At 49.4% G+C, this 13,977-nt stretch overlaps 1 protein-coding gene across 1 annotated transcript; it reads right to left on the bottom strand.

Moving 5' to 3' along the window:
• Positions 1-306: 306 nt before the first annotated feature.
• LOC121008562 (nuclear factor 7, brain-like) lies at positions 307-1,884 on the bottom strand. Its single transcript, XM_040441190.1, has one exon. The coding sequence runs from the start codon at positions 1,882-1,884 to the stop codon at positions 307-309; it is 1,578 nt and encodes a 525-aa protein (XP_040297124.1).
• Between the last annotated feature and the right edge of the window lie 12,093 nt (positions 1,885-13,977).

The raw sequence follows: 13,977 nt of genomic DNA, 5'->3' as shown, positions 1-13,977 counted from the left end.
ACCCCCAACAGTCACTTGAAATGAATGTAGCACCCGGACGGGCTGGTACTCTATTGGAGTTCCCACCTGGACATTTATGGCATATTGACAGCATATGCCATTAATGTCTGATAGATGTGGGTCTCACCTCTGGGACCTGCTCCACTCAGGAATGGGGCCTGGACTTCTATGGAGAGCACACCGCTCTATGAGGAGAGGAGCAGTATAGGGAGAGATGCGTGCATGGTCCAGCAGCTAATAGTAAGTGTTATATCTCACACAAAGGATAATAAAAGGCAAAGATTCACTTTAAAACATCATTTACTTTTATTTCGTGATTCTAATACTGGAATTTTCATACAGAGAGAAAGCGGCATAGAGCGGCTCGGAGAGGGAGGCTGTGAAGGTGTGTAAGTGTCTGATGGGGTCACACAGTTGATAGAAGGACAGACGCCCGGCCTCATAGTCCAGATAGACCCCGACAACCTTCACTGAAGAATCGGACACCAGCGGCTTATAGGTATTGTTATGACGCACACCAAAACCATTAATTAACATCAAACCCCAGGATTTCTCATTACAACCAATAAAGGATTCATTTCCATGAACCTTCCTCTCCAGACTTTCCTCGGCCACTCCAATGATCCATTTCTCTGCCCGACTCACATCCACCTCCCAGTAATGTCTTCCAGAGGAGAAGCTTCTGGAGCTTAAAACCTGACAGGATATAAACCTCTGGGGCCCATCGGGTCTGTCCTGTGATGTCGCGGTATAAAACGCAGATTTGAGATCCCGTGATATATTAATCTTATTCTGAGCCGTGTCTATATCCAGCAGTACGTCGGATTTCTCCATCACTGGGAACTGTCTCTTCTTCTTCATATCAGTAAGATTCTTGGCAAAGTGTAACAGTCCTCTGTGTAATATCTGTGAGACTAAGTCTTCACCCAGACACTGAGCGTCTCTTACATCACCGACGACATCACAGCTCCTATCACTGATGTCAACACTGTTTACATTTTCTTTTAGGAAAGTCAGTGGATCTGTGAAATTAAATAATCCTTCAAATTGATTAATCTTCTTGGTCAGCTCATCTTTGTGTAGCTCCACCTGTTCCACCAGATCAGAGACTGAGAGTGACACCTGCTCCATCTGTCTGGAAATCTCACCCTGGATTCTCTTTTCTAGATCCTCCAGCTTCTCCTTGAGATCAGTAAAAAGACCAGTGACTTTCTCAGCGAATCTGACTGATTTCTCTTCCTCTTCTGTCTTATGATCCTTTAGATTCTGGACTCTTCTTCCAGCTTCTTCTCTCTCAGACTTCACTTTCTCAATCACAGATCTAAGTTTATCTTTCTCCTTCTCGGAGGCCACGTCCAGTAGCTTTACGTCATGTCCCTTGTGGTCTCCAGCCACCCAGCAGGACACACAGATACAGGCGGCGTCCATCGGACAGTAATATTTCAGAACCTCTTTGTGTGTGGAGCATTTTCTGTCCTCCAGGGTAACAGTAGGTTCAACCAAAGTATGTTCTGATGACTTACTGTGTCTTCTTAAATGTTTTTCACAGAACGAGGCCTCACAATGTAGACATGTCCTCACAGCCAGTACAGGAGACTTAGTACAGTAAGTACAGAAGATCCCGGTCTCCTCCATATCAGGCTGAGCAGATAAGAAACGCTCCACTATGTTCCCCAGCTTCCTGTTCTTCTCCAGGGCCGGACGCTCCAGATATTCTTCTCTGCAGTCAAGACAGGAATACACTCCAGCTGCCTCCTGTGCATCCAGCGCACTCACAATACACCAGCGGCAGAAGTTGTGTCCACATCTCAGGGATACAGGATCTGTATAGAGGCTCAGGCAGATACAGCAGTCCAGCTCGGCCCTCAGATCAGCAGACGCCATTGTGGTATGGAGGAGCAGGAATCGAAAGCTTAAATAGGAAGGATTTACATAAGAAGGGCATGAGGTTTCTTAAGAAGAATTAACCCCTCCCATCCCCACCCCCTCTTAATGAAAGGAAGTGATTTAGACAATGGTAAAATGCCCACAGGAGACATTCCCACTGAGTTCCATTTCATGTGATCAAGGTCTAAAATGAAAAACTAGAAGTTGAAATTAGAAAACTGAAGTTTTAAATATGAAGGTGTATTGAAGGAGGAGAAGAGGAGTCTCATCATGTGAACCTCTGTTAAAGAGGTTGTCCAGGGTTTTGACACTGATTGTCTATCCTCAGGGTAGGCCACCCATATCAGATTGGCGAGGTCTGACTCCCTGCCGTTCAGCTATCACCTTGTAGCTCAGGAGCCAGAACTACACGGCTCCGTACATTGCTTTCATTATTATATCACTTCTGGGTCGGTTGGTGGCAGAGGAACATGATAATAATAATGATAATAATAACAACATTCATACACCTCCTACCATAAAAAAGACTGACAGAAGTCCCTAAAGTAAACTTATTAGCTATTACCATAACAGAACTATATCTTTAGAGCAGATCGGACATTAGAAAAGAGAGGCATTGGAGAACTTAATAAAACACACAAATGTACAATACAAAGGCTCGTCTTATGATGTAAAAGGCCCGTATACTGTGATGTATTATATTTTATATCCAGTATTTCATTTCATGTGAATTTAGGATGGAGGGCCATGGGTTTGGTTCGATGTCTGGATGGAATGAATCTCATCAGGATGTAAATGTCCATTGTTCACCCTGAACCTCACATACAGAGGTCTCGGAGTTCCCCCCTCAGTATCTCTTACAGATGCTAATCAGGGGTGTGACTACTATCCCACCCGGCAGGTACAATGTGTACAGGTGGCCATACACATTAGTGGATAAAAATGGATAATGTCAATTAAAACTTACGTTCATCAGTGGAAATTTAACAGTGATCAATCGTCTTAGCCAACCGTTCACAGACCATTATCATTTGAAAAAAAAGTTGGGTGGGTTTAATATTTTCATGCAATAACCGGACAAAAGATCCTTCTTTGAAAGAACATTCCTAGAAAGATCTTTCATCCATCATCTGGTGGGTAATTTGAACAACTCTAACAGCCAATATGGACTAAAATGTGCCGTGTCTGTGATGCAGTGTCTGACCGGCCCACCAGAGGACCAGAAGGTCCTCGTTGTGTTCCCAGGATCTGAAATCATAGTGGCCTCAAATGTCCAGGAGAAAAAAAAGCTACCTTTGGAGCTAATGCCACTATGGTCTAGTTCTTTAAATCAAAACCTATAAGACTTTATTGATGAGAATCATTTCCTCTGGAGCGACTAACCTGTCTGCATCAGACTGGCCCACCAGAGTACCAAGGGATCCTCCAATGGGCCTAGGCTCTGATATCAAAAAGGACCCAAAAGAAAAAAAATATTTGGTGCTGCCTTTGGAGACAACAATTTGCCACGAGGGTCTATTTCTTTGAATCAAGACCCTTTAAACTATATTTATGATATATGAGGGTTGGTCCCTGAGAATAAATTCCTCTGGTGGGTCCAAAGAACCCCAGTCCTACCATACTGTGAAAGCAACGTTCACCAGATGTTTGTTTGTTCTACTGCTGACCAATCACCCGACAAACAAGCAAAAATCACAGCTTTTTTGGCAGAACATTGCCCTGTTATAAACATAGGATGTCCTGCCGACAAAAGAAAACTGTATGGGGATGAATGATCGTATTAATAATTGTTTGCTTCCATCCTCATGGTCATCTCTGCATGTAGCTATCACTTTATGATTGCAGATCAACATGCTGTATCATCGATCGTTAGGCAGAAATCTGTCCATAGGCCTGAGGAAGCAACTGTGAAGAGCTCCGTCGGCATCCTACGTTTACCCTGCTATCACCTAGTGATTTTTTGGGCCTTTTGTGCCTCCATCCTAAGCCCCAGCGTGCCTGGACCCCGGGAAGTGGGGACGGAGGTGAAGGCGGTAGGGGACGGAGGTGAAGGCGGTAGGGGAGACACGTGGCGGGCGCCATCTTGGATGCAGGGAGCTACGCGCCGGGCCCGCTGCTCTGAGCCGGCAGGAAAGGAAAGTAGCTGTATGGAAGAGAGGGGAGGGGGGTCCCAGGAAAGCATCCCCCCAGTAAGGGACTTTTGGATATAGATACTGTATCTTGATGGGGTCTTATTCTCCTAGCCACTGTGAGCAAAACATCCAGGTCTGCATTTAAGTGGCCCACCTTACTTCTGAATAGAACCCAAGACCTAAGGGACTGTTCCTTCTAAATCCAATACTATATCTCCTTATAAGTCTGGCTTCTCTTGTATTACCTACTGCAGATAGACTGTACGACATTCTAGGGACTATCCTATAAAGATTTCTTGCTGCACTACAAGTGCCTTCTCTACTTAAACTCCATTGCGGCAGCAGCTGTGGGCTTTCATATGGGCCGCAAAACTGCGACATCTGTTGCAAAAATTTATATGGGTACAATGAGTCAAACAAAGCAGGGAGACGGAGAGCCTCATCCTTTGGAACCCTCAACACATGCCTCCCAAATTATGAAGGCAATAGCCACATGTCAAGCAGCTCTTACCGCAAAAATCAACCATATTCAGTCTGACCTTAGTTGCCTGTGGCATGATTTTGCTAAAATACGTGAAAAAAACACCGAAGTAGAGCACAGATTAAGGCTAAATTCAGACGTCCGCACTTTGGGCCCGGATCCGTTCCGCAATTATGCGGAATGGGTGCGGACCCATTCATTTTCAATGGGGGCGGAAAAAATGCATCCGCATTTCCGGTCTGCGGCCCCGAACTTCCTGTCCGTGGCTCCGCAGAAAAATAGAACATATCCTATTCTTGTCCGTAGCTGTGGACAAGTATAGGCATTTCTATTGGGGTGCCGGCCCGGTGTTTTGCGGATCCGCAAAACAAGCCGGTGGTGTGAATGGACCCTAAGTGATGTGGAAGACATGACCCGAGCGGGTGAGACTGACACTAGACAACTGCAGCAGCAAGTTAAGATGTTACAAGCCAGAGCTGAAGACGTTGAGAACCGTAACAGGAAGAATAATGTTCGTATTTTGGGTCTGCCAGAACGAGCTGTGGGGTCTACCCCAGAGATCTTTGCGGAACAAATGATCGTGGACGTTTTGCAGCCTATTGTCCTATCCAATTGCTTCGTTATAGAGAGGGCTCATAGAGTCCCTTCCAAACCTCTACCTGCGGGAGCCCCTGACAGACCGTTTATTATGAAGGTCTTGAAATACAGAGATAGAGATGCCATCCTGCTGGCTGCCCGACAGAAAGGCAACATCACCTATGAGAACGTTCGGTTATCTTTTTACCCAGATTCCCCATAGGAGGTCCAAAAGAGAAGTAGGCAGTTCAATGATGTCCGAGCTCGGCTCCGGGAACGGGATGTAAAATACACAATGATATACGAATGCAAGATGGCGAGACAGTTCGTTTCTTTGAAACTCCGGAAGCAGCGGCAGACGTGCTTGATAGGCCTCCAGATGCGAGACCTCGCCGCTGATACGTTATGGTTATCCGAGTAGATGGTCAGCTGTGTCGTTTTCGAGAATCTTAACCACTAACAACGCGCGCATCTTATTCAATTTATCTTCAGGCAACCTAAACTCCATCTTAGCAGAATCAATAACTATACCCAAAAATTCCAAACAAACACAAAGTCAAACAGTTTTTTCTAATGCTATAGGAATACCGAACAAACGAGAAAACTCTTCAAACCTGACTAACAATCGAAAACACATATCGGACCCTGAACTACCTACAAACAAGAAATCGTCTAAGTAATGCAAGATCCCTCCACCTGACAACTCAAAATCAATAACCCAATGCAGGAAACTAGCAAATGATTCAAAATAACTACAAGATTTTGAGAAACCCATAGGCAAACAGCGGTCAAAATAAAACTTCCCTTCAAATTGAAAACCTAAAGAGTTAAAACCATTAGGATTCACTGGCAACAATCTGAAAGCTGATTTAATATCAGCCTTGTCCAATAAATCACCCTGCCCAAACTGACATAACAAAACCAATGCCTAATCAAAGGAAGCGTATTCTCCCGAGGCTTCAGATTTGTCCACCTCGTCATTAATGGAACTCTAATCTGAGTATGACATATGATGGATCAACCTGAAATCACCAGAATCCTTTTTGGGAACAATGCCCAAAGGAGAATAACGACAAAATGTCGATAAATTCCAAATGCCAAATGCGCTCTTTAATACCGGAAGGCAGATGGTAACCTAACGGTGAAACCTCGCAAGGAATAAACTTTCCACTACACCTAAACTTTTATCAGATCTAGGTAACCCACCGACTGAAAGTTGTCCAAAACTGGCCCCAGCGGCGGGCATAGACGAGGTCACTACCGCCAGGACCAGCCCAAACCCCAGCAGCCGAAGGGTTAACAGACTTTGACATGAATTGTGAAAACATTTTCATAAAATCAAGGACTGTATTAGAGTCAGACTGCACATTGATGTTCTCACCACTAGGGGCCGCCTCCTGGCTTCGTCAAGAGGAACAGTGTGCAGGCTCTTCACCCGCAACACTACAAGGACAGGGGATCACACTTGAAGAGGTCTTCTGGGTCACAGAGGTAAGTAAATCTTCTCCCAATCTTCTAGGCAGCTGAAGGAGGGGGGGTGAAGCATCGCTGAAGAGGAGGGGGGAGACGTCGCACGCTGCAGCTGTTCGGCCAGCTCAGGATCCCTCTGCCTGCTACCGCTGCTCCTCCGCTGCTGCTCAGCTCTGCCACCAGGACCCCGCTCTCTGCTGACAGAAGCGCTGCGATCCCCAGCAGATACAGGACGGGGAAGCGCCTCACCGGAACGTCCCCTGGCTCTAGACACTGGCACACGACCTCCGCTGCTCTTCCTCCTGCTGCTGGCATCTGAAGGGGGAGAATATACTTCCCTAGCCCGTCTGAGTGTCACGGATGGTGTTGCAGAAAGCTGGAACTTATAAATAAACATCCGACTGGCTTGATCCCAAACTAAGGAGCATATGGGTGAGCCCTATAAAACCCCTAGAGCTCTCCCTGACTGCTATGCCCATGCAAAGGTCTTTATGGTAGACGATTGCATGTCCACGTACCTCATACTGTGTGACACCTGAAAACCCTATAATAGTGAGGGGACACGACCACCGGAGGGAGTCAGGGTCACCTAGAATCAAGCCAGCACGGAAACACAAATAAAGGAAATAGACTTATCTGAGGAATCAGGAGAAGGAGCATCCAGCAGTGAACAACTCATCCAGGAAGAAGTATAAACCGCAAAGTGAGGCAGTATGGGAGGGAATATAAAGGGAGACAATCAGTGCAAATAGGTGACAGCTGGGAGAAGGAAAGGAGATGACAAAGTGAAACCAAAACAAAGAACGTCATGCAAGAGGTAGCGAAGAATGTCTAACAGACCTTCTCACAGAGCTGGCGGTGACACTGAGGCGTTTTGCCGTCTTCACGCTGCGATCCTCCTCCTCTGCTATCTCCCCAGCTTTGCTGACAGGACCGGACCTCTGCGCTCGTGCCCCTTCTTCTAACTCCTCCGCTGCTGTATGAGGGCGCCCCAGACACGACCGCAGCCACTGTTCACCGCTTTCAGCTTCAGCCCGCAAAATCAGCTCCTTCAGTAGGCCTTCCATCGCAAGGTCCTCCCGCGCTGATCCAGGTCTTCTTCTCTTCTTCACAGGCACGGACCCCAGCGGAACACTCCAATATAAAGGAGAATCTTCCCGCCGTTTACCTCCTGCACCAATCAGGAACACAGAATCTTCCCGCCTCAGAATTGGACAGGACCAGAATTAACCACTCATGCCAAGCACAGTTGACCTCCAGATGACCAGGCCGATAAGTACCACTGAAACACAAGAGGGTGGGAACACACAAAAGGGGGGAGACACCAAACCGGCCATATAGAATACATAGCCATATGGACCAAACCATTACACCTTCAATTTAACATGACAGTGACTAGGCCACCATGTGTCCCCCAAGCTATTTGCAGACTTTGAATTTTGGCCTCAGAAAGGATTGCAGTATCTCACACAACTTTATGATAAGGGTCTATTCATGTTTTTTTAATAGTCTGAAACAAGGATGTAATTTATCCCAACATTGCCTGTATAGATACTTCCAGCTCAGACATGCCTACCTTACTCAATTTGGTAAGGGTCCACTGAGGCTGGAATGTGGATCTGCGGAGGCAGTGATAAGAAGAGCACAAGTAGCTAAACCAGTGTCCACTTTATATGCAACACTAATGGCTGAGCAAGATTCTCAGATTGATAGATCTTATACCAAATGGAGGCACGATGTAGTAGATCTGGAAAACTGAGCCACACGTGGAGATCCACAGTTGTTGTGTTGTACTAAACACCTGGCAGAATTTTTAAGATACGTAAATTAACTAGTCCTCAATGCACCTGTTGCGGGTACGATAGTGGCTGTTTCTTTCACATGGTGTGGCAATGCCCGATTATTCAGAACTTTTGGACAGAGGTACACGCTTATATAAACACTAAACTTGGATTTCCAGGGGTCTGCACGCCGAGGACGAGTCTCTTGGGATTAGTTAACGATGTTATCCCCACTAAATATGGTAGGCGACTATACAGGTTACTTCTATTTTATGCAAGGAAAACCATCCTTACCCAACAAACAACATTGGATACAATTGGTTAACTCTGATTTAGGGCTATGCAAGCTTGTTTGTGAACATAGGGGGATCCCTGACCGTTTCCTTAAAACATGGGATCCTTGGATCAACGCTCAAACAGTAATAACTTGAGCCATTAGGGTAGTTGCTAGGGGCTACTAGTCAGTGGCAGCTGGTGCAGGCAGACTAGGTGGTACTGTCACGGAACCATGAACCAGACGTACAACAAGAGATAAGAGAAAATAAGAAGGCTTTATTGAAAATAAAGCTGTAAAGCAAAAGTCCAAAACGGATGGTGAAACCGAGCAGAGTCTTTGCGAAGCCAGAGGTCAGGAACCAGAGGGGTAGTCAGACGAAGCCAGGATCAGGAACCAGCAGGGTAGTCAGACGAAGCCAGGATCAGGAACCAGCAGGGTAGTCAGACGAAGCCAGTATCAGGAACCAGAAGGGTAGTCAGACGAAGCCAGGATCAGGAACCAGAAGGGTAGTCAGACGAAGCCAGGATCAGGAACCAGAAGCAGCAGCAGTCTTAGAAGCATGTGAACACAAGAGGACCAAGCAAGGAACTGAAGCCACAGACCTCCTATATATATGAGCTAGGCATCCAGCTCCTCCCAGTGGGAAGGAGGAGCCGCAGGGTGGAAGGCTACAAGAAACCCAGAAACCAAGATGGCCGCCAGCACATGTCAAACGAAGGAGAACAGCAAGAAGGTAAGACCATGACAGTACCTCCCCCTCAAGGGCCCCTCCTTCGCGGAGCACAAAACGGTTTCTGAGGGAAGCGTGCGTGGAAGGCTCGGAGCAAGGCAGGAGCATGGACATCTGCGGAGGGAACCCAGGAACGCTCCTCTGGACCATAACCACGCCAATGGACCAAAAACTGCAACCGACCGCGGACCAGGCGTGAGTCCAGGATATTGCTCACCTCATATTCCTCACGATTGCCCACTTGGACCGGACGAGGCCGAGGAACCGAGGAAGTGAAACGATTACACACCAGTGGCTTCAACAGGGAGACATGAAACACGTTGGAGATCCGCATGCCAGGAGGAAGCGCAAGGGCATAGGCTACCGGGTTTACCCTGCGAAGCACTCGGAAGGGACCAACAAAGCGAGGCGCCAGCTTGGGAGTGGGCACTCGAAGGTTGAGGTTGCGGGTGGACAACCATACACGGTCTCCGACCTGGTAGGAAGGAGCAGGCGCTCGTCTGCGATCAGCCTGGAGTCTCTGGCGCTGCGCAGAGACCTCAAGGGACTTCTGGATCTGTACCCAAGAAGCACGTAGGACGGAAAGGTGATCCTCCACAGCCGGAATATCCTGGGGAGAGAATACCTCCGGTAACACGGCAGGTTGGAACCCATAATTGGCCATGAAGGGAGACGTCCCAGAGGAAGAGTTCACCGCCGTGTTCCTGGCAAACTCAGCCCAAGGCAGGAGGTCAACCCAATTGTCTTGGTGATCGGAGACATAGCAACGAAGGAATTGCTCCAAGGCCTGATTGGATCGTTCTGCGGCCCCATTGGACTGAGGGTGGTAGGCCGAGGAGAAGGAGAGATGAATCCCCAACTGGGAGCAAAAGGCGCGCCAGAACCTGGACACAAACTGACTCCCCCGATCCGACACAATCTCCTTGGGCAAACCATGCAACCGGAAGACCTCCCTGGCAAAAATCGTGGCCAACTCTTGTGCAGAGGGTAACTTCTTGAGAGGAACACAGTGGCACATTTTGGAAAACCGATCCACAATCATGAGAATGACCGTATGGCCTCGGGATGCAGGGAGGTCCACAATGAAATCCATCCCCAGGTGTGACCATGGGCGCTCCCCGGTGGCTATGGGTTGCAGAAGGCCCAACGGAAGGTGCCGAGGGGACTTACTCTGGGCACAAACGGAGCATGCCGCTACATATGCGGCGATGTCGGAACGTAGGGAAGGCCACCAGAACAGACGTGAAACAGCCCAGGACAGCTGATTCTTTCCAGGATGCCCCGCGGTCTTGGAGTTATGGTAGGTACGCAACAACCGAGTGCGCAACTCCTCAGGCACAAAACATCTGCCGTTGGGTCTCCCAGAGGGAGCACTAGATTGAGCCGCCAAAATCTGCTCACCCAGGGGAGAGGTCAGGCTGGTGCGAATGGCGGCCAGGATCTGATTCGGAGGTATGACCGAAGTCGGAATCGACTCCTCCCTGGACAGCTCGGAGTACTGCCGTGATAAGGCATCCGCCCTGATGTTCTTGGAACCGGGTAGGTAGGAGACCACGTAATTAAAACGTGACAAGAACAGAGCCCATCTGGCCTGACGTGGTGTCAATCTCTTGGCCTCAGAAAGGTAGGTCAGATTCTTATGGTCCGTCAGGATGAGAACCGGAACCACCGAACCCTCGAGCAAGTGCCTCCATTCTTTAAGGGCCTGCACGATGGCCAATAACTCCCTGGCACCAATCTGATAGTTGCACTCCGCGGAAGACAGTTTCCGGGAGTAAAACCCACAAGGAAGCAGAGGACCCTCTGGTGTTCTACGCTGAGACAGAAGGGCGCCTACTCCCGTCTCAGACGCGTCCACCTCGAGGACAAAGGGCAACCCAGGGTTGGGATGCGACAGAATCGGAGCCGACACAAAGGCGGACTTTAGGGCCTCAAAAGCTCGGATGGCCTCGAGCGGCCAGACCTGGGAATTACTGCCCTTCCTGGTCAGATCCGTGAGAGGCTTGGCCAGCATGGAAAAGTCCCTGATGAACTTCCGATAATAATTGGCGAAGCCCAAAAAGCGCTGCAGGGAACGAAGACCATTGGGCTGGGGCCACTGTAAGACAGCCGAAACCTTCTCAGGATCCATGGAGAACCCCTCAGCGGAAATGATGTAACCTAAGAAGGTTACCTGGGATCGGTGAAATTCGCATTTCTCAAGCTTACCGAACAGCTTGTTCTCTCGTAACCGTTGCAACACTCGTCTGACATCCAGAATGTGGGCCTCCATGGATTCAGAATATACCAAGATGTCATCCAAATAGACCACCACACACTGCTGCAACAGGTCACGGAAAACATCGTTGATGAATTCCTGAAAGACTGCGGGCGCATTGCACAACCCAAAGGGCATAACCAAGGATTCATAATGACCGGTCCTGGTGTTAAACGCGGTCTTCCACTCATCGCCCGCCTTGATCCTTACCAGGTTATATGCCGCCCTCAGGTCGAGTTTGGTAAAGACCGTGGCCCCTTTAAGGCGATCGAACAGCTCGGAAATCAAGGGTATCGGGTAAGCGTTCTTGATCGTGATGCGATTGAGACCCCTGTAATCGATGCAAGGCCTCAACTCACCGCCCTTCTTTTTCACAAAGAAAAATCCAGCCCCTGCCGGGGACGAAGATTTGCGAATGTGTCCGCGTGAAAGCGCCTCCCTCACGTACTCCTCCATGGCCTCATTCTCCGCTACCGACAGTGGATAGACTTTGCCACGAGGAGGAACGGCACCAGATTGTAACTCTATGGCACAATCGTATGGGCGGTGCGGAGGTAGGGGCAACCGCGCGCACCTTATCGAATACATCCCGGTACTCCTCGTATTCAGGAGGCAACAGAGAGTCCGAGGAAGTACACAGCAACTTGACAGACCCATGGATGCAACTAGCCCCACACTGCGGTGACCACGAGAGGATCTCGACCGATCTCCAATCGAAAGTCGGATTATGCTTCTGGAGCCAGGGGTACCCCAAGACCACCGAGTAGTGTGGAGACGAAATAACCTGGAGGCAGACCGACTCTCTGTGAACGGCACCAATGGCTATCCCCACTGGAAGGGTCTCATGAGTCACGTGTGGCGGCAGAAGGGGTCTGCCGTCTATCGCCTCAAGAGCCAGTGGGGAACCTCGAGCCTGCAGAGGAATGGAATTGGCGGTAGCGAACACACTATCAATGAACAAACCACCAGCACCAGAGTCCACCAACGCCTGGGTCGTCACCGAGCCCCCGACCCAGGAGAGGACAACAGTGATCAGTGGTTTGTCAACACGGGAAACCGGGGACGAGGAGACTCCACCCAAGATCTGCCCCCGACAGGATCTCAGGTACGAGCGTTCTCCCGGACGGTTCGGACATGCCAACCGAAAATGCCCACCGAGACCACAGTACATGCATCGGCCCTCGCGTCTCCGGAGTGCCCTCTCCCCCTCGGACAGGCGAGCAAACCCCAGCTGCATGGGTTCACCCCCAGACAAGTCATCCCCAGGAGGCGTGGGAGGAGAGGGAGGCACGGGTGGGACAGCAAACGTAGGCACCAATCTGTTAGAAGACCTCCGCAGGTTCTCCTTAAAGGAAGGTCTCTCCCTGAGTCTGGTGTCAATCAAAATCAGGAAAGAAATAAGAGACTCGAGCTCAACTGGTAGGTCCTTAGCTGCAACCTCATCCTTCAAGGCATCCGAGAGGCCATGAGAGAAAGCAGCGACCAGAGCCTCATTATTCCAGCCCACCTCTGCTGCCAGGGTACGAAACTCAATGGCGTATTCAGCTACGGATCGTGAACCCTGTCTGATGGACATAAGGAGCTTCGCAGCAGAGGCAGCACGAGCCGGCACATCGAATACCTTCCGAAGAGAAGCAACAAAACCGGAAAACTCGGCAACCACCGGATTGTTGTTCTCCCATAAAGGGCTGGCCCAGGCCAAGGCCTTGTCCGAGAGCAGCGAGATCAAGAAGCCCACCTTTGATCTCTCAGTAGGAAAGGCATGTGGCAGCAACTCGAAATAAATGCCCACCTGGTTAAGGAAACCTCGGCACTGAGTTGGCTCTCCCCCAAAGCGCCGTGGAAGAGGGGCAGAACCGGTCATACCCCGAAACACCGCAGGCGCAACAACAGGTGTCGGGGTAGACTCTGGCGCAACAACCGGAGCGGCAGTAGGAGCGAGCCCAGGAGCGACAACCGACCCATCGGCAACGGGAGCGAAATGAGCCGTGCGTTCAAGCAGGGTTTGCAACGCCACAGCGAACTGACCCAACAGGTGATCCTGCTGATCAAGTCTGGCAACCAGCGTGGGTAGCGAGGATGGCCCTGTACCCTCAGAAGTCATGGCTTGGTCCTAATGTCACGGAACCATGAACCAGACGTACAACAAGAGATAAGAGAAAATAAGAAGGCTTTATTGAAAATAAAGCTGTAAAGCAAAAGTCCAAAACGGATGGTGAAACCGAGCAGAGTCTTTGCGAAGCCAGAGGTCAGGAACCAGAGGGGTAGTCAGACGAAGCCAGGATCAGGAACCAGCAGGGTAGTCAGACGAAGCCAGGATCAGGAACCAGCAGGGTAGTCAGACGAAGCCAGGATCAGGAACCAGAAGGGTAGTCAGACGAAGCCA

Source organism: Bufo bufo, chromosome 7 (assembly GCF_905171765.1).
Source record: "Bufo bufo chromosome 7, aBufBuf1.1, whole genome shotgun sequence".
NCBI lineage: Eukaryota > Metazoa > Chordata > Amphibia > Anura > Bufonidae > Bufo > Bufo bufo.
Note: the sequence above shows the minus strand (reverse complement) of the source record. Positions and strands in the feature narration are given on the sequence as shown.